Source organism: Trichomonascus vanleenenianus (assembly GCF_965637985.1).
Source record: "Trichomonascus vanleenenianus strain CLIB 3782 genome assembly, contig: TRVA0_020S, whole genome shotgun sequence".
In the NCBI taxonomy this organism is placed as follows: Eukaryota; Fungi; Ascomycota; class Dipodascomycetes; order Dipodascales; family Trichomonascaceae; genus Blastobotrys; species Blastobotrys vanleenenianus.
Genome location: NW_027481867.1, coordinates 122,554 through 139,997, shown reverse-complemented (window position 1 = coordinate 139,997; position 17,444 = coordinate 122,554). Strand labels below are relative to the sequence as shown.

General features: G+C 51.7%; 9 protein-coding genes across 9 annotated transcripts; 5 read left to right on the top strand and 4 right to left on the bottom strand.

Moving 5' to 3' along the window:
- Positions 1-1,089: 1,089 nt before the first annotated feature.
- RHB1 (GTP-binding protein Rheb-like) lies at positions 1,090-1,647 on the top strand (the record flags this gene model as incomplete). The annotated part of the gene is made up of 1 exon (XM_076684981.1): positions 1,090-1,647. The coding sequence occupies one exon, from the start codon at positions 1,090-1,092 to the stop codon at positions 1,645-1,647; it is 558 nt and encodes a 185-aa protein (XP_076540799.1).
- Positions 1,648-2,223: 576 nt separating this feature from the next.
- Positions 2,224-3,429, top strand: TRVA0_020S01530 (uncharacterized protein; the record flags this gene model as incomplete). Its single annotated transcript, XM_076684980.1, has 1 exon — positions 2,224-3,429. The coding sequence occupies one exon, from the start codon at positions 2,224-2,226 to the stop codon at positions 3,427-3,429; it is 1,206 nt and encodes a 401-aa protein (XP_076540798.1).
- Positions 3,430-3,611: 182 nt separating this feature from the next.
- VMA2 (H(+)-transporting V1 sector ATPase subunit B) lies at positions 3,612-5,228 on the top strand (the record flags this gene model as incomplete). The annotated part of the gene is made up of 1 exon (XM_076684979.1): positions 3,612-5,228. The coding sequence occupies one exon, from the start codon at positions 3,612-3,614 to the stop codon at positions 5,226-5,228; it is 1,617 nt and encodes a 538-aa protein (XP_076540797.1).
- Positions 5,229-5,684: 456 nt separating this feature from the next.
- On the bottom strand, positions 5,685-6,914 carry RPN14 (26S proteasome regulatory subunit Rpn14p; the record flags this gene model as incomplete). The annotated part of the gene is made up of 1 exon (XM_076684978.1): positions 5,685-6,914. One exon carries the CDS (start codon positions 6,912-6,914, stop codon positions 5,685-5,687), a length of 1,230 nt encoding a protein of 409 aa, XP_076540796.1.
- Positions 6,915-7,645: 731 nt separating this feature from the next.
- MNN9 (ANP1/MMN9/VAN1 family protein) lies at positions 7,646-8,902 on the top strand (the record flags this gene model as incomplete). Its single annotated transcript, XM_076684977.1, has 1 exon — positions 7,646-8,902. One exon carries the CDS (start codon positions 7,646-7,648, stop codon positions 8,900-8,902), a length of 1,257 nt encoding a protein of 418 aa, XP_076540795.1.
- A 479-nt stretch (positions 8,903-9,381) lies between these two features.
- On the bottom strand, positions 9,382-10,077 carry TRVA0_020S01442 (uncharacterized protein; the record flags this gene model as incomplete). Its single annotated transcript, XM_076684976.1, has 1 exon — positions 9,382-10,077. One exon carries the CDS (start codon positions 10,075-10,077, stop codon positions 9,382-9,384), a length of 696 nt encoding a protein of 231 aa, XP_076540794.1.
- A 356-nt stretch (positions 10,078-10,433) lies between these two features.
- Positions 10,434-12,563, bottom strand: TRVA0_020S01420 (uncharacterized protein; the record flags this gene model as incomplete). The annotated part of the gene is made up of 1 exon (XM_076684975.1): positions 10,434-12,563. One exon carries the CDS (start codon positions 12,561-12,563, stop codon positions 10,434-10,436), a length of 2,130 nt encoding a protein of 709 aa, XP_076540793.1.
- A 1,484-nt stretch (positions 12,564-14,047) lies between these two features.
- On the top strand, positions 14,048-16,594 carry TRVA0_020S01398 (uncharacterized protein; the record flags this gene model as incomplete). The annotated part of the gene is made up of 1 exon (XM_076684974.1): positions 14,048-16,594. One exon carries the CDS (start codon positions 14,048-14,050, stop codon positions 16,592-16,594), a length of 2,547 nt encoding a protein of 848 aa, XP_076540792.1.
- Positions 16,595-16,835: 241 nt separating this feature from the next.
- On the bottom strand, positions 16,836-17,351 carry PTH2 (aminoacyl-tRNA hydrolase; the record flags this gene model as incomplete). The annotated part of the gene is made up of 1 exon (XM_076684973.1): positions 16,836-17,351. One exon carries the CDS (start codon positions 17,349-17,351, stop codon positions 16,836-16,838), a length of 516 nt encoding a protein of 171 aa, XP_076540791.1.
- Positions 17,352-17,444: the final 93 nt, after the last annotated feature.

Here is a 17,444-nt window from a genome sequence, read left to right as displayed (position 1 = left end):
AAAAAAAATCCAACAATTTGCCGCTTCAGTATCAAAATGAGTCGAACAGAAAAAAAACCCAGATTCAAACGACCGTCGCTACTCTACTTCTTCCCCGGATGTTCCATACCTTCTTGCTTTTCTCGGAATAACAGAGTTGTATCCGCGGAACCGTTGATCCGGTTCCATGCCTCCTGATTGGCTAAGCCCGCCTTAGCCGCGCCGGACGAGTGGAACCATCGCTTCCCTACTTGCGCGTAAGCGCTTATGTAACGCGCGGCTGTGTCCGTTCCGCGCCTTGGCTGAGGGGCTTTGGGGGACTGGTATGGTTAGTAGCTACGGTCAGTGTGTTTTCGAGGACCAGCCCTCGAGCTCCCGTGGCGACGCTCCGCGTCGGGTTTAGGGCGCTTAAGGATATTCCGCGGGTGGAATTGACCTAGTACAACTGTACTACTACTGGTACGGTATTATGTCGCCTACTGCGCAATTTGCCCCACAGATCATCTCGAGAACCCCGGATTTCAAGCGCTACTTATACTCCCTTTTATATTCCACACGTTATCTATCTAATGTAGTGTTGTCTATCAGTCACCTAAAAAAAGTCATAATTCGGAGATATGAGCCGCACGCCGCACGCCGCGCACGCCAAGATCCGGCAATGCTCGGCACGGCAATGCCCGTATGACAGAAGCGGCCGATCAGGGCAACTCCAATACAATAAAAAACGTAACCGGCCAATCGACAGGCACTATATAACCTGCTGTTCCTCTCTTCGACTGGTGCAATTCAAATAATTCGCCCCCCTGGTGCCCTCTGTCGCAAATAACTGTGAATATCGTGGTCCAGACCGAGTTGTGCGGCGGCTTTTTTTGAGTTTTTGGTTGGTTTGCGCGAAACACACCACCCTTTACCCGCCTGTCCGATTCCCTTTCCCTACTGCCCGGCTGCGACACGCACAAAAAAGACCCAAAAAGAAGCTGTCAAAGAGCGTTTTCTCTAGAGGTTCTTTCATAGTCGTCTTCTTATTTATTTATTGTCTATTTGTTTTTTTTTTCCCTCCCCCGCTACTAATCCTTTTTTTATTTTTTATTTTTATTATTATTATTTATAATGCCTACGCCAGAGAGGGCCCGCAAGATCGCCATTGTCGGCTCTAGCGCAGTCGGCAAGTCGTCGGTGACGGTGCAGTTCGTCGACCACCACTTCCTGGACTCCTACTACCCTACCATCGAGAACCAGTTCTCCAAGTCGATCTCCTACAAGGGCATACAGTATACGACTGAGATCATCGACACGGCGGGCCAGGATGAGTTCAGCATTATGAACCAGAAGCATCTCATTGGTATCCACGGCTACATGCTTATCTACTCCGTGGCGTCGCGCGCCTCGTTTGACATGATACCCATCATCCGCGACAAGATCCTCAACGCCACGGGCACAGAGCACTTGCCCATGGTCATCGTCGGCAACAAAACCGACCTCGACGAGTCGCAGCGCCAGGTTTCCTCCGAAGAGGGCGCCCAGCTGGCCGCCTCCCTAAAGCTACCCTTTGTCGAGACCTCCGCTAAGAAGAACGCCAACGTTGACAAGGCCTTTGAGGCGCTCATTTCGGAAATCGAGCGCTCCTCCGACTCGGGCGAAGCCAAAACCGGCTGCCTTGTCATGTAACCCTCGTTATTTCGCATCTTTTTTGAGCCGCACACGCCGCACCCAGCCCCACATCCGGACGCCACCCCCGCTATAACCCATACTTTTTAATATCGTTAGTTCCCGTATGATCCTGGGGGGCCAGCCCCCAGACCCCACGTAGCTCCGCTCACGCGTAGGTATGAGAGTGGCATTAAACCCTAGAGCCTTCCGCGCAGCGGAACCACGGGGGGTCTGGGGGGCTGACCCCCCCCCCCCCCCCAGATGCGGCTGACCCAGCTCTTTAATCACTATCCGAGTGTTGCTGGCCCCCCAGGTACACATATTAAGCCGCACGACGCCGCATGCACGTAATCAGGTGACAAGCAGCGGTAAGGAATATATAAAGATGCCCTTTTCCTCCCCTCGAGTTTAGATGCCCGAGCAACAACTCACTCATCCCATTGTGCATTTGTAGTAACTGTCGTAAAAAATCTGCTGCGTAGATTACAATTGTAGAACTGGGCTAAGAGTGATCGGTTCCAAAAGGGTTATCTCCCACCGGAGGCCTAGTTTATCGTAGAACGCCTAATTTTATACGCAGAGGACGAGGGGGGCATGAACGTATGCGGCATTTGCAAAGAGAAGAAGCCGTTTTTCTGCGCATCTTGCGCTACGTACCTCTCGCTCAACGAGCGGCTGTCGCTCGTCAATTCCTCGGGAAAGGCGGGCCAGCTCGCCACCGCGGTCAATGATCTTGTGGCGGGCTTGCTAGTGTACGAAGGCCGGAGCGCCCAGAAGAAGCCGACTGCGAGTAGCTACTCACGGCCACTGCGCAATAATGCCACACAGCTGGAGAACTCACTGACGAGGCTCAAGAATCAGGCTATGTCGGTGCAGGATGCTAACCACGACATTGGCGAGCAGATCTCGCGCTTGAAGCAGGAGAACCGTCTCAAGCGCGAACGCATTGCCGGTCTGCGCGCTGATCTTTCTAAGGCATTCAGTGATGACAGTGGCAAGATCTGGCAGCGCTGCTCCAACCGGTGGGACGCAATTGTCGGGTACGACGAAGCCATCGCCGAACTGCAGACAAGCCATTGCAAGGAATTGATCCACCTATTTGGCATCCGCAAGCGCCGCAAAAAACCCGAGGACAACAAAATACCACCCGAAGACCACAGACCCGAGTACAACATCATCATCGGATTCAGCGTGCTGCCTACGCTCACGGGCATTGCCCGGTACAACGAAATCTCACTCAACACGGCCATGGAGCGGCTCGCATACTTCTGCTCGCTGGCTTCGCATTACCTACAGATTAAGCTGCCCTACGAGATCCTGCTGCCCCAGCGGTCCCACCCCTACGTGCGCATGGGCAACCTGTCCAAGCTGGCCAAGCGGTCGCTGCACCTCACCTCGAGCGTCAAGACGCTGGCCCAGAGCCAGCCTAAGCAGTTTGAGGAGTACGTCGAAGGGCTCGCCATGCTTGTCTACTCACTTCTGACAATTGCCCTCCACCTCAATGTAGAGATCCCTTCCGTCGAAGCGGCCGTGCAGCTCGACCGCGTGCTGTCTAAAATCTACAAGGCGCTCATCCCCGACTCGTCGGGCGCCGCGACCCGCGCCAAGCTGCCGCCTCTTCAGTCCTTCTCCCAGGTGTCGCAGCTGGCCCAGAAATCGGCCCCCGTGTGCCCAATTGGCGTCGACGCCATCCAAGACTACATCGTTACCCAGGAGTATCTCGAGCTCAATGGCGAGTCTGGCGAGTGGATCGCCATTGGGTCCCTGGAGCACTCGGCTTCAATCTCTCCCCAGCCTTAGACCTTTTGGGGGCCTGCCCCCAAACCCCCGTAGCTGGGGGACAGGCCCCCCAGACCGCCCCCCTCCACGGCTCATTCACTTCGTCGATAGAGGGTATGAACGCAAGGTGTGTGGCACGGCGTAGATGTGAGACCGAGTTCGTTCGCCCCACCACCTCGAAAGTCCCAACTCCGTTGGCTGGGATGTTGAAGTACAAGGTCCACGCCCCCTATTCTCTCAACGACTTTGCGTGTGTTGTAACAATGGCGACCAACGCTCATCTCAGTGATAAGGAACTGTACGCATTGAACAAGGCGGCGGTGACGCAGGACTTCAGCGTCAAGCCGCGTCTCTCGTACAACACGGTCAGCGCCGTCAACGGTCCGCTGGTCATTCTGGAGAACGTCAAGTTCCCACGGTTCAGCGAGATCGTCGACCTGACGCTGCCAGATGGTACCCAGCGAGCTGGCCAGGTGCTTGAAGTTCGGGGCGATCGAGCTGTCGTCCAGGTGTTTGAGGGTACCTCCGGTATTGACGTTAAGAAGACCCGAGTCGAGTTCACCGGTCAAGGTATGACCATCCCGGTCTCCGAAGACGTGCTGGGACGAATCTTCGACGGTTCCGGCCGTGCCATTGACAATGGTCCAAAGGTGTTTGCTGAAGATTACTTGGATATCAACGGTTCGCCAATTAATCCATACTCGCGAATCTACCCAGAAGAAATGATCTCCACTGGTATCTCTGCCATTGACACGATGAACTCGATTGCTCGAGGCCAGAAGATTCCTATTTTCTCCGCCTCTGGTTTGCCACACAACGAGATTGCTGCCCAGATTTGCCGACAGGCCTCGCTTGTGCGACCGACCAAGGACGTTCACGACGGCCACGAGGATAACTTCTCCATTGTGTTTGCCGCTATGGGTGTCAACTTGGAGACGTCGCGGTTCTTCAAGCAGGACTTTGAGGAACACGGGTCTCTCGAGCGAACCTCACTCTTCCTCAACTTGGCCAATGATCCAACCATTGAGCGAATTATCACTCCACGACTGGCTCTTACCACGGCCGAGTATCTGGCCTACCAGACTGAGCGACACGTGCTGACCATTCTTACTGACATGTCTTCTTACGCTGACGCTTTGCGAGAGGTTTCTGCCGCGCGAGAAGAAGTACCAGGTCGACGAGGTTACCCAGGTTACATGTACACCGATTTGTCGACCATTTACGAGCGAGCTGGCCGAGTTGAGGGCCGAAACGGTTCCATCACGCAGATTCCAATTCTCACCATGCCTAACGACGATATCACTCATCCAATTCCTGATTTGACCGGCTATATCACCGAGGGCCAGATCTTCGTTGATCGACAACTGCACAACCGAGGTATCTACCCTCCGATCAACGTACTGCCGTCTTTGTCGCGATTGATGAAGTCTGCCATTGGTGAGGGCATGACGCGAAAGGATCATGGTGATGTCTCTAACCAGCTCTATGCCAAGTATGCCATTGGTCGAGATGCCGGTGCCATGAAGGCCGTCGTTGGTGAGGAGGCTCTTTCCACTGAGGACAAGCTCTCCCTGGAGTTCCTTGACAAGTTTGAGAAGACGTTTATTTCGCAGGGTAAGTACGAGTCGCGAACCATTTTCGAGTCTCTGGACCAGGCCTGGTCGCTTCTGCGAATCTATCCAAAGGAGCTGCTCAACCGAATCAGTCCAAAGATCCTCGACGAGTTTTATGAGCGTGCGCCTTCCTCCGGTCGAGGCACCCAGGATAACGACGATCGAGACAAGCAGGACGAGGAGGAGGAGAACCTCATTGATGCTTAATTTTTTTGCATACATAACTTGAAAAATATACGATATATCTTTAGAGCACCTTGCTATAGCTTTACATCGTATCGTTAGCATCATTACTAGCTTCTTCTCACTAGTACTAGCGTCTTATCATTACTAGCTTCATTACTGGCTTCATATCATTAACTATTACTGGTTCCATATCATACTAGCTTCTCATCAACACTGCCATTATTTTAGTCAGCCAGCCTCTCATCAACATTGCCATTGCTATAGCTTCAAGTTCTCATCAACATTACCATTACACAGGTTAGTTCTTGGAGGAATCCTTTCCCCAAACCCCTGGTAGTTCGGCTTCGAGCGATTTCGGTTCACGGAGCAATTGAGATCCCCCCAGCTCTCGGCGGAGCCGAGCTACCAGGGGGTTTGGGGGAAGGATGCCCCCCAAAAACAGAAGAACTCTTTTCAAGTAAAATAGTATATTTGAAGTTAGTATTCTCTGAGAATGCCAAACTTAGAGCCTACGACAACCTCCCCGGAGGCACTGATAGTGGATGCTGTTGCTGGTATGCTGAGGCCGCCGAGATAACTGACGGCTTGGCTCTCGAAATCGTAAACCACTGGGCTGGTATACTTTGTGCAAATAACCAATTTCGACCCTCTCAGTGAAATTGATTGGACTTCACTGCCCGTAGATAATTCCAACGGCGTCGTCAAATCCGCCGTATCGTAGACAAACACACTCCCCGTTTCAGTGCCGACAGCAAATCGCGTAGCGCCATCGACACGATCCAAGTCCGAAGCAACCGCCGTACTAACATTCGCCAAATTATGTTCGACCTTTACTTTCAATTCCTTCGTTTTCAGCTGCCAGACGTAAAAGCTGGTCCCGGTCACCGCGAGAGCGCACTTGTTGCCGATTTCATACTCATTTACATTCTCCTCTCCCGCAGTATCTTCACCACTGACAATGGCAATTCCTAGTACAGGTTCATCGCTCTTAAACGTGTGGATACTGCGGCCACTACCCGTTTCCCACAGCTGAACTGTGCCATCCAGCGCACTTGACAGCGTATTCCTGCCTCTTCCAATGGGTAGAACTCCAGTAATACGGCCTTTGTGCCCAGTCAAAGTTTGGCCCAGCGTACCATTAAGCGCGTCCCAGATCTTGATTTGCATATCTAGCCCAGCAGACAGGATTACGCGGCTAGAAGGATAAAACTTGGTGTGCAGTGTGTGAAGCAAATGACCCTCAAAGTCGAGAACAACATCCTGATCTTCGCCTAGTACGATAATTCGGCCAGCATCGTCTCCAAGCACAATCAATTCGCCATTCGGAGACACATCCACGCTGGTAATGTTACGTTTACTCTGATCGTCTCGCAAATCACGAGTTACAGTGCTCTCGAGAATGGCAAACGGTCGCTTCGGGAAAGCGATAGTTGTATCCAACCCCTCATTAACGTAGTGGAGTTTATTTGGAGGGACATATTCAAGCTTAACGTTGGAGTCGTCGAAACTGTGAAGCCGAATCCCGGTGGCACTTTGCGAGTCTTTGAGCACTTGCACTGCGGCTACCTTATCGATCCAAAAGGAATTGGTCTCTCCGATCTCAGGAGTTTCTCCTCGTTGGACCTGCTTTATCACCTCTATTGCAGACGGCTGGACTTCTAATAATCGGATACCTTTCGTCATCGTTATCCAACCCTCATTCATCATCGTTCATCATCATTCATGGTTCCCCATGGAGGAGGGATAATGCATGCTGCGATATACGCCACGTGCTCTATTATACGCTGAGAGGAATAATACTGGTATATTTAGCAATTCTACCTGTTCTGTTCTTATTTATCGGGTCCTCTATGCAGTGGGATTCAATAATATACATGTAACGAATGATATGAATTAGTTCTTTTTCAATATTATTAGCAATTGAGCTGGTATCCGGTCTATAATCGGTGGGCAAATGGGCTACACAGACAGAAGGCGCCATCTTGGACACAAACCACTCCAATGCTTGATCCATTGCACTGCTGTGATACGCTCTATAAACTTTATATACGTGTCCTATTGATACTGTAGAAATGCGAATATACCTGGTAATACTCATCCTGATAAAAAAAACCGTAACAGTGCGGCTTGTCACGTGAATATCACATGACCAATTTAGCCGAAAAGGGCAATTTTCCAGATTGTCAGTTCTTCATTGTGCCCCGGCTGCTCTCTTGTCCCCTGGCTTCGATCATTCTCATTCTAACCTGTTTTAACAGTTGCTAAGCGAGTAGTTCTACAGGTTCCAACCGAGGGACTGTATTAGACAGGCGTGTGTTGCATTGTTCGTCTCGAATTTCGTGTATTTTTCGATTTTCACCCCCCACCCCCCCTTTTCCGTGAAGCCAGACCACTACTATACTAAGGGAAGCCGTACCCCCTTTTAAATATATCGTAGAATGAAAGATTTGAGCTACAAATCGCTCAAGAGTCGGGTGGAAACCTCGGCGCAGCAGATTCCGCCGCAGCTGCGAGAGTTCCCCCGGATAGCCCGGTCGCTTCTGACCAAGGGCCGCATGATATACCTGATTGTGGCCTCTGTATTCGTATGGCTTCTCATGTCCTCGATACCAGCCTCTAGTGACAATCTGAAGAAGTACTACTGCTTCGGCCCGGCCCAGTCGCCGCTGGAGATGGACATGAATACCTACGCCGATTGGCACCGCCAGGCGCCTAGCGAGGTCCTGTTCAACAATCACGTCCCGCTAGACATGCGCAACAGCTCTGTACAGGCGTACGACCTTAATCACATCAAGAGCACCAGGGATGCCGCCAAGAACAAGGAGAAGGTGCTCATCTTGACACCCCTCCGGGACTCGGCAGATTATCTCACCAAGTACTTTGAGCTGCTCATGGCATTGACCTATCCGCACGAGCTCATTGACCTTGGGTTTTTGATTTCTGACACCACGGACGAGACGCTGGCTATTCTCAGCACGGAGATCCATAACGTGCAGAACGGCCCAAAGCCGTTCCGAAATGTCGAGATCTTCACCAAGGACTTTGGCGTCACCTTGGACAACAAGGATGTCCAGCAGCGGCACGCGGCACACGCCCAGGGCCCCCGGCGAAAGGCCATGGGCAAGGCGCGGAATTTTCTGCTGTACTCGGCGCTGAAGCCGGACCATTCATGGGTCATGTGGAGGGACGTGGATATTGTAGAGTCCCCGGCGTCCATCCTCGAGGACTTCATCAGGCACGATACCGACATTATTGTGCCCAATATCTGGTTCCACCGGTACAAGGATGGTAAGGATATTGAGGGCCGGTTCGACTACAACTCGTGGGTCGAGTCCGATAAGGGCCGGGCGCTGGCCAAGTCGCTTCCCGACGATGTTGTTATCGCCGAGGGCTACAAGGATATCTTTGACACGGGGCGAAAGCACATGGCGCGGCTGGGCCACTGGCAGTATGATAACCACGAGGAGATGGAGCTGGATGGAGTTGGCGGTGTTAATATTGTTGTCAAGGCTGATGTTCACCGAGCGGGCATCAACTTCCCGTGCTATTCGTTCGAGCACCAGGCGGAGACCGAAGGGTTTGCCAAGATGGCCAAGCGGGCTGGCTACCGTGTCGTGGGTCTTCCTAACTATGTCGTGTGGCACATTGACACGGACGAGAAGAAGTCCAAGGCCAACGGCAATTCACAGTCGTAATGATTTAAGTAATTCTATTCGTTTTTCGTTTATTCATCCAATTTCCGTTGCATCCCATCGTCGTTCCGTATTATTTTCTATTCATTTTTCGTTCCATCCAATCTTTGTTCCGTATCACTCGTTCCATTATTCAATCTTCATTTAGTTTCATCCACGCATTCCGATATGCAATCTGCGTTCAGTTTAGTCCACTCGATCCGCATATGCAATCTTCGTTCAGTTTAATCCTCTCGTTCCATCTATTCCTTCTTCGTCTCTGGGGTATCCATATCATTGCAGTATTCATTCCCAAGTGTTCGTTCGAAGTTCCATCTTTTCAATGCCAATGATCCGGCCACGACGGCAACAGTCTGTTCCAGCCTTCAATTCGACATTCATCCTGAAGTTGGCCTCAAAGAACCCGTTGGATATATGCTAACCAAACGAAGCTATCAACTCCAGTTGAGTTCCCTGGCTTGTCAAAGATTCGCACAACCATGTTATGGTGGCGATTGCAGAGCCTCCTTCTCTCTTTTCCACAAATTGAACTGCCGTACAAACCATTCCGGCAAATACTCGTCTGGAGGAAGGCTAATGACAATCTCATTCGACCTCCTCCGCTCAATTCGACCCGTGTCCGCTTGTTCAGTCTCCTTCCTCCGCCGCACAGTTTCGTCATGATCAATACACTTCATGTCTATGAGCTCCAAAAAGATCTCCGTCATGTAATGGCTCTTGCCGCCGGAAAACGCCCGGTACTCAGCAACCACCGACGAGTATTTCCAGTGCTGCAATCGCCGCAGCACACCAACAAACGCATTTGTAGAGTCAAGCAACAGTATCGGATGCTTCCTTCGATCCAGCACATACGTCATGCTGTCCTGGATGAGCTCGCGGCTCATGAGCATCCAGTTGTCATTCGACGACCGCCATGGTCGCAGCCCGAGGTGCACGAGCTGGATCATGTTGTCCTGGGCGAACGTGCGCACAGGCCTCGACGGTTTCTCTGGGTTGATCGAGATGATGATCGTCAGCCCCAGAGTGGCAATAAACTGCAGGTTCATGGGATCCAGGCTCGAACAGCGGTATACGCCCTCTTCCACGCATCCAAACGCCTCCGGAGGGGTCAGCATCCTGTTAATCGGTTCCGTCACAGACTGCACACGTCCATGGCTTTTTTCGCACTCTGTGGGCATGAGTCTGTGGGGTTCCGTCGGAGATCCGCCCATTAATGCGGCTCGTGCGGCTCACATTCGCAAGCTAGCTAGCTAGTAATACACCAGACCTTATGCCTGTGTGTGTCCTTGGGGGACCAGTCCCCCAAACCCCCTGTGGCTCCGCTGTGCGGAGGGTTCTATCCGAGAACGGCCGCTACATGCATCAGGAGCACTACTTTTGCAGCATTATCGGATGTGTGGCTTATGCGGCTCTGGGGTCCGTTCCACCGTCTCTATTTACAATTAAACCAAACAGTTTAACGTAATTACAGAGTCTATTCACAGGATTATATCGTAAAGCATAGAAATTTAAGTGAGCCACGCATTTTGGTAGGTTAGAACAAGTCCCTAATAGATAACCGTTCAGTAAGAGGCTGGGTTCTATCAGACATCATAAACTGATGAAAGGCACTATCGTAAGCCTTGATTGCCTCAAAAGAGTCATTAGTAGCATTAATGTCGTCCAACTCGTAGATTTGCGATTTCGGAACCAACACTCGGTACTTCTTAGCCCGCCACGAGTATCCCACAAAGATGCCAGTCTTACCACTGCCCACTTCAACGTCTGAACCAAATGTAGGAAGCTGGTCAATCGGCAGCAGCGGAGTGGCCCTGATATCCAAGGTACCAATGATACGAGTGAGCGGAACTTCGCCAGTAGCACGGTTGACGCACCGGTTGCGAATATATGCCGCCGCTACAATAGCCTCGTCCCAGAAACACACTGGAGCGCCAGCATGCCGGCGCATGGCCGTGGCCGCCTCCATCAAACTGCGCTTGACGCGCTCGGCTACCCCTTTCATGAGAGGCTTGTTCGGTACCGTCTGGAGATGGAGAACGTCCGAGTCCCTCGCAAAGTCAATGATCCGCCTGTTGCGGCACTCCTGGGTGATCTTAAGCCCTCGTACTTTTAGTCCACGGAATTCGCGCTCGACTTGCTCGAGGAAGTCGACCAAGCGGTGTCCTACCTCAGCCGGTGAGTTCACCGGTAAGACAAAAGTGAACCTCGAGAAATCGTCCACAACGACGACAAAGTACTTTGCGCCCGAGAGCCCTCGCTTTAGCGGGCCACAGAGACTGGCGTGGATGAGCTCGAGCGGGTTGTTGGACTTGAGCGCGACCTCCGAGAGACTCGGGTCGCCTATTCGCGCTGCCGCGACTTCCTGCCGGGCAGCCTCGCAGTCTGGACACACTAATGCCGGCTCGGAATTGCCGCAAAACTCGCCGATCGAGCCTGGATCGAGATGGCACAGGCGGTTGTGGGCCTCCTGAGGCGTAATCCTGCTACCTGTCGACATGTTCCCAGCGGGTGATTCCGTCGTCGTGGTCTTTACAAAAGTCGAAGAAGATGATCCCGACTGGGTAGTAGTATTGGTGAAACTTGCGCTTCTCGGTGCGAAACCTGCAGGTTTTTCACCAATAGCGCCAGCCGCGTTTTGGTTGGCAGACTTATAAGCCGAAATGCTATTGCTGTGATCAGCAAGCAGATCCAAAGGCCGGGCGAATGCATTGAGCTCCGGCGCTGGCGTTGAGGAGGCGGACGACGACGAGAAGGAATTACGTGATGGGAACGAGCTGCGTTGCGGTAGGAAGCTCTTGTGACTCCAGTTCGCAATAGGGCTATTTTCTGAGCTCGATGACACGTCGTTCGTAAACTGTGAGGACGAGAGCTGGAGGCTGTTGGTCAGGCCCCCTTTGGTCGGAAAGGCTCCCCCCGAGGAGGAGGAGTATGAGGAGGGCAATGTAGGCGACCACAGGCTGAACTGGGATGATGATGAGCTTAGCGGAGACTCTTCTACAGGGAATGATCTCGGAAAGCCATTTCCAGAGCTCGTGCCGTAAATCCCCGAGGACGAAGACGAAAGCGAGGAAGACCGGTCCGACGTTGAAGTGACACTGCTGGTGCTTTCCAACCTTACACTCCGCGACACGGGCGCTATGCCAGGCATGAAAGGGTTTGTCCTATGAGCCCGTATTTGGAACGTGCCATTGTGCGGGCGGGCGATGGTGAACCCGTCAAACTGGGCCTTGCCGTTCTGGAGAAATACCACCTGGCCAGCCCGCAGCAGGCTATGGAGCGCCAGCTGGCTGCTGGGGCTGTCGGCGATCCAGACGTCGGTGAGAGTGAGCCGGAGCAACCGCGACGCGTCATCGATGTCTGCGATGATTAGGTCGACCTTGCCCACCCCCTGGACTGTGTACTCTGTACCGTCAATAGCCTGGTACTTGAGCGGCCACCGTCGGTTGTTGAGCTGTTCGCTGGGGATGTAATCGTAAACCTGGTCGACGGAGTTGGAGACGTGGGTCGGGCTCATTGTTGACAGGGTCCACGTCTCGCGGCCTACAGGCCAATTGGTATGAATGGATTCCATTAAGCTCTCATTCAGCATGGCTGATTTTGTTGTTGAGTTGGCGAACAGGCGCTGGTTGTTAAAGCCGTCGTAGCTAGCGACGTTGGCCCACATTACGGTGCCCCAGCACGACAGCTTAACCACGAAAACACCTGTTTATAACAGACTTTGACGTCTTGACCAAAGTTTTGATGACAAGTAAGGGCCAAGATTGGATATCAGGGTCCAGATTTGATAGTCAGAGTCACGATTGGAGAGCAGATAAGCGGTCTGAGACTTGACGAAACCAAGACGACAAGCCGTCTTCGCGATAACACGGGGTTCGAAAATTTGCGGGGCTCAATATCCCCTATATATGTCGTCCCCTTCGAAAAGGTAGCAGCGAGTGGCTGGAATTCGATCCACAGGAGCGGCTCCTATAAGAAGTGTGTGTGTGTGCAGCAGGGTCTCTCTCTCTCTCCACGAGCTAACGTGGCCCTATATACCGTAAGATCGACGACCATTCCAGAGTGTCGGTGAGACGACGCAGCAGCCACATATCCCTACTACAAAGAGGAGGGAATGTACACCACACTACTATAGTTCCGGTGGAACGACCGCTGTATCTCCTGCAATCGCTGACTGAGCCCGGGGTGCATTTTTTTTTGCCCAGAGTCCCCTGAGCCAAGATTTCACACAAGCTTATCATCTGCAACAGGCCTCGGCTTCCGTTTCCGCTCCAACCCTCCATTAGTGCAGGGTGGGTTTTCACGGGCGGTAGTTAATATAATGCAATTCGCACTATCCGCCTTGCAGCCCATGCATATATCCCGGAATATTTGCAACGTTCGGAGAGGGGTGGCCTGTCATGTATGCTGCACAGAAATACGTCTTAAGTCCACGTATGGAATCCTTTCACCGGTAATAATTGTACTTTGTATTGGAAAATCTAAGCTCAGGGTACGTAGTATTATCTGCGGCTTCCCATATCTCGTAGTATCTATACTGGTAAGATCTCCCACATGCAGGTGCCCAAACGGCCCTGATTCCGCAGTAATGGACTGGCCCTGGTATTATTTGGGCCCCTTTCGTTTGGAAGAAGCCTAATCTCTGGGAAAACCCCCTGGGTGTCCACTTACAGGGAGGGGGCTAGCAATTGGCGCGTCTACCAATCTGATAGCTCCAGAAAGCAACGGATTATTATAAAAAGCAGCGGATTATTATTCTGAGGAGTACGGTACCTTCGCCACTCGTGCCCCGTCGCGAAACATCCGATCCTCTCGCTTTTTGAAATATCATACATAACACCTGGCCCACAGCTATACAGCTCCTGGATTCCGCCACCAAACAAATCGCCATAAGTCACCAAAGTATGCCGGAATTTGCAAACCCCGATTTGTCCTGATTTACGGAGTAGATTTTGCCTGTTTTCGGCTGTGGAATGGTCCGGAATGCATTGCCAGCCGCACGCAAGCCGCATGCAAGCCGCACAGGGCATTATTACATAATCGCTTACGCCCCCCTCCACCACAAATTTCAACCCCGAAATTTCTTCCACAGATCAAAGCGATAAGACCCGGCTGTTTAAAAGCTTTGCTGTACTGCGATAAGACTTGGAAATGAAGAGGAGGCCGCTCGGGTGTGGGCTCCTGCTTCTTGGCCGCACACTCGGATCGAAAGGTGCCCTTGGAAAGACCGCCTGTCGGTCTCTGGGTCAGCTGTCGGCCGGTGCACGGTTCACCAACTGGTCTAACCCGTTTAACTCCGTCGCCAACTATACGGGCAGACCCCTCCTGGCCGTCCCCAGAGACTACTATGCCTCGCTAAAAAGCCTCCCTGCAGTTGTGGAACCGGACCTCTGGCAGGTCATGCAGCATGACAAGCCAGTGGAATACTATCTGGGGGTTGATTGCGAGACTTGTAACGCTCGTATCGGCGACATTGTAGAGGTCAACACGCGCGACGGGAGTATATCCCATGGGATAGTTGTAGAAGTGCCTGAGCGGGGGCAATTGCGGGTCTTGTCATGTGGAGAGACCTTTACATGCGCTGTTGAGGACGTTACTTTCCTGCTGCGAAACGCACTTGATGGGACTAAAATCCCCTCGGCGGGCGAACCGGTGCTTCGCAATTACCTGTCGGTATTGAACAGGGCTTCATTAAAGTATTCCGAGTCAATTGCGCCTTATTTGGATGTAGTGTATGCTCAGATTGCCCGCCCCAAATCTGTGCGCGGACTGTCCTTCGACGACATATTAAAGCGTACAATGGATCTAGCAGCTCGGCCCAGCTCTAGCCGGATACTAAGTCCATGGATTGCCTATGGCACCTATCTTTCAGTCACTAGTGACAGTGCATTTTTTTTAACGCGGCTCGACAATAAGCATCCGCACTTTTTAACGATTCCCGAAACGATTTATGACGACATGACTTATTTGACGAAACCCCAAGGTTTTAATGAAGCAATTTCAGAGCTGTCGCACAGATTGGCCGGCACCTCAGAAGACGACTCCAAAATACCTCCTGAATGGCTCCAGCGGCTCACTAACCTGTTTGTATTCTATATTTGCTTCCCTGATCCGCGGCTAGCCAGGCTCGTCGGGAAAGTAACTTCTTGCATCTACCCTGAGCGGAACTCGGAGAGCTGGCTGACTGCCCCTTCGACCGCCTTCAGGATCCTCACCTCGGCTGGGCTAATTGCTGAGGATACATCTCTATTCGACATGGTCAGCCAGTTTATTGAAGCGCCGCGTGAAAGTCAGCTGGCCCCATTGGTGAGGAAAACGATCCACCACCAGCCTGAGATCCCACGCATCCATTGGGATCTTCCAGTCTACGCATTCAAAGGGTTCGAAGAAATTGCATTTTCAATCGAGGTCGAAAAACGTGATCTCTGGATTGTCCATGTTCATATCGCCGATGTTACTGGTGGAACGATGTTCAATAGCCAGGCTATCAAGTGCCTGAGTCTTCTGGGCAAGTCGCTCAAAATCAGCGACGGATCGCTGGATCTCGTTCCTCAAAATTACCGCGAGATTATGGGCTTTGGATCCAAGGACCCCAAGTCAGTAAACTGTTTTACGTTTTCCGTTCATCTACGACCGTGGAACCCCCACCAGTGGGAGAAGTGCTCTACAACGCTGACGCGAATAACGGACTACGAGTTGATGGACGTCGAGCCGACTGAATTGGGGCTGGGGTGGAAATACAAACAAGTAGGTGAGAACCTGCTCAACGCATCACATCTTGTGGACCAAAAACTCATCCCTGATCTGTCGCGTACTGATTCCAATGCGCTCTCTGCCCTGCGTGACACGCTTCAAATGATATACTGGAGTAGGGTCGAGCAGGGAGCTATCCGATCTGTTTCTAGTAACTCTACTTCGTTCGCTACTCCTACGAACTCTGGTCCATCCGCCATTGAGCAGATGATTGCCGAGGGAAGAATCACTGCGGGCAGAGTCGCTGCTCAAGAACTTGGCCACAACCGCGCGTTGTTCGACGAGCTTAAAATGATTGGTGGGCTTGTAGATTTGACCAAGGAGGAACGAGGGTTGTACAAAGAACTGCTTGAAAACCTTGACACCGCCGCCTACGACTCTATTGACAATGGTACGAAGGAGGTTGTGCAATACCAATATATGGAACATAACCTAGCTAAGCCACGAAAGTCACAGGCGAGCAATATCGGGCTGGGTGTCTCGCCATATATTGACATTGCCAATCCATTCAACAGTATGCAGGACATTATCAGCCAGTGGTACCTCTTGAAACAGTTAGTATCTGCTCAAGATGACGGGAGTGGCATGGGTTTTGCCGTCGAGCCTAATAAGCCACATCGCGTTGAGAAATGGGCCGAGACACTGGTTCATCGAGTTGAGCCGCAGGCCTCCCTGGTAGACGCCATTGCTTTGCGGATTGATAGGTTCGAGAAACTGCGCAGTCTCGAGGAGGAGCTTCAGTATCAGAGCTATCAGATTTTCAGGTGTACTGTCCTGTGCGGCGGTGAGTACCCCCAAACTACGAGGGTGTACTGCCACGAGCTCGATACTGTGGTCTACATGAGCCTGCTGCCGAATACTAAGGTGGAGATTGGTGATAGAGTTGTTTGCAATGAGATTCTTGAGCTTTCTCCCATGGATGACCTTATTGTTTTGGGACTATAGCATTATATTTATTGAATAGACAATCTTGTATATATTTATAAATCAAAACTTTCAAGTTTGTATATCCAGTATTGGAATAAAATCAGCCATTTTAGGTACCCTGAATAGATTAACCGTTTAAGGAACCGTGAATAGACCAACCACTTTAGGACCTATTAACAGAATGCTAGTAAATGAAACAATGTTAACCATTGTAAGTAAATATACAAGTTATCATCAAATATATAAAATGCCTATCTGTCTAGTACAACTTCAATGATCCAGTTACTTGGTCCAATAGGCTCTTTGGAGCAGGCCCAAGACCCAATACAGTAGCAGATCCCGCGGCGATTTGAGTTCGACCCGCATCGTGAATCAATCGGTTAGTAATATTCAAAGACTCGGCAATTCCTCGCAGGAGCTCGATCTCCTCTTCGTTCGGGCACTGCAGAGTAACCTTCATCTGGCCCCATTCTTCCCACCGCTTGACATAGGCCGGGTGTCGCCTCTTGGCCGCCTTGTAGCACGCTACGGCAGCATGGGCGCATTGGGCCGCAGCCTTTCCTTTGCCCATCTTGAGATCCATGCGAACGACCAGCACCATCTTGCACTCCTCAGAGGTGCTCACCTGCTCCTGCTCCTCCTCACCTTCAGATTCAAACTCGTCATCGCTGTCAAAATCGTTGGCCGGGGACACTTTTGTACCAATGTAAAAGCCCGCCAACCCAGCAAGAAGCGTGCAAATAAGTAGCGGCGAATACGCTTGTACGTTCCCCATCTCTCTCTCTCCCGTTTTATCCTCCAAGAGACAGACTATACCAGCAATACTGTGTGGATCGTGGGTAACCCGTGAAAAAAGGTATGGCACGGC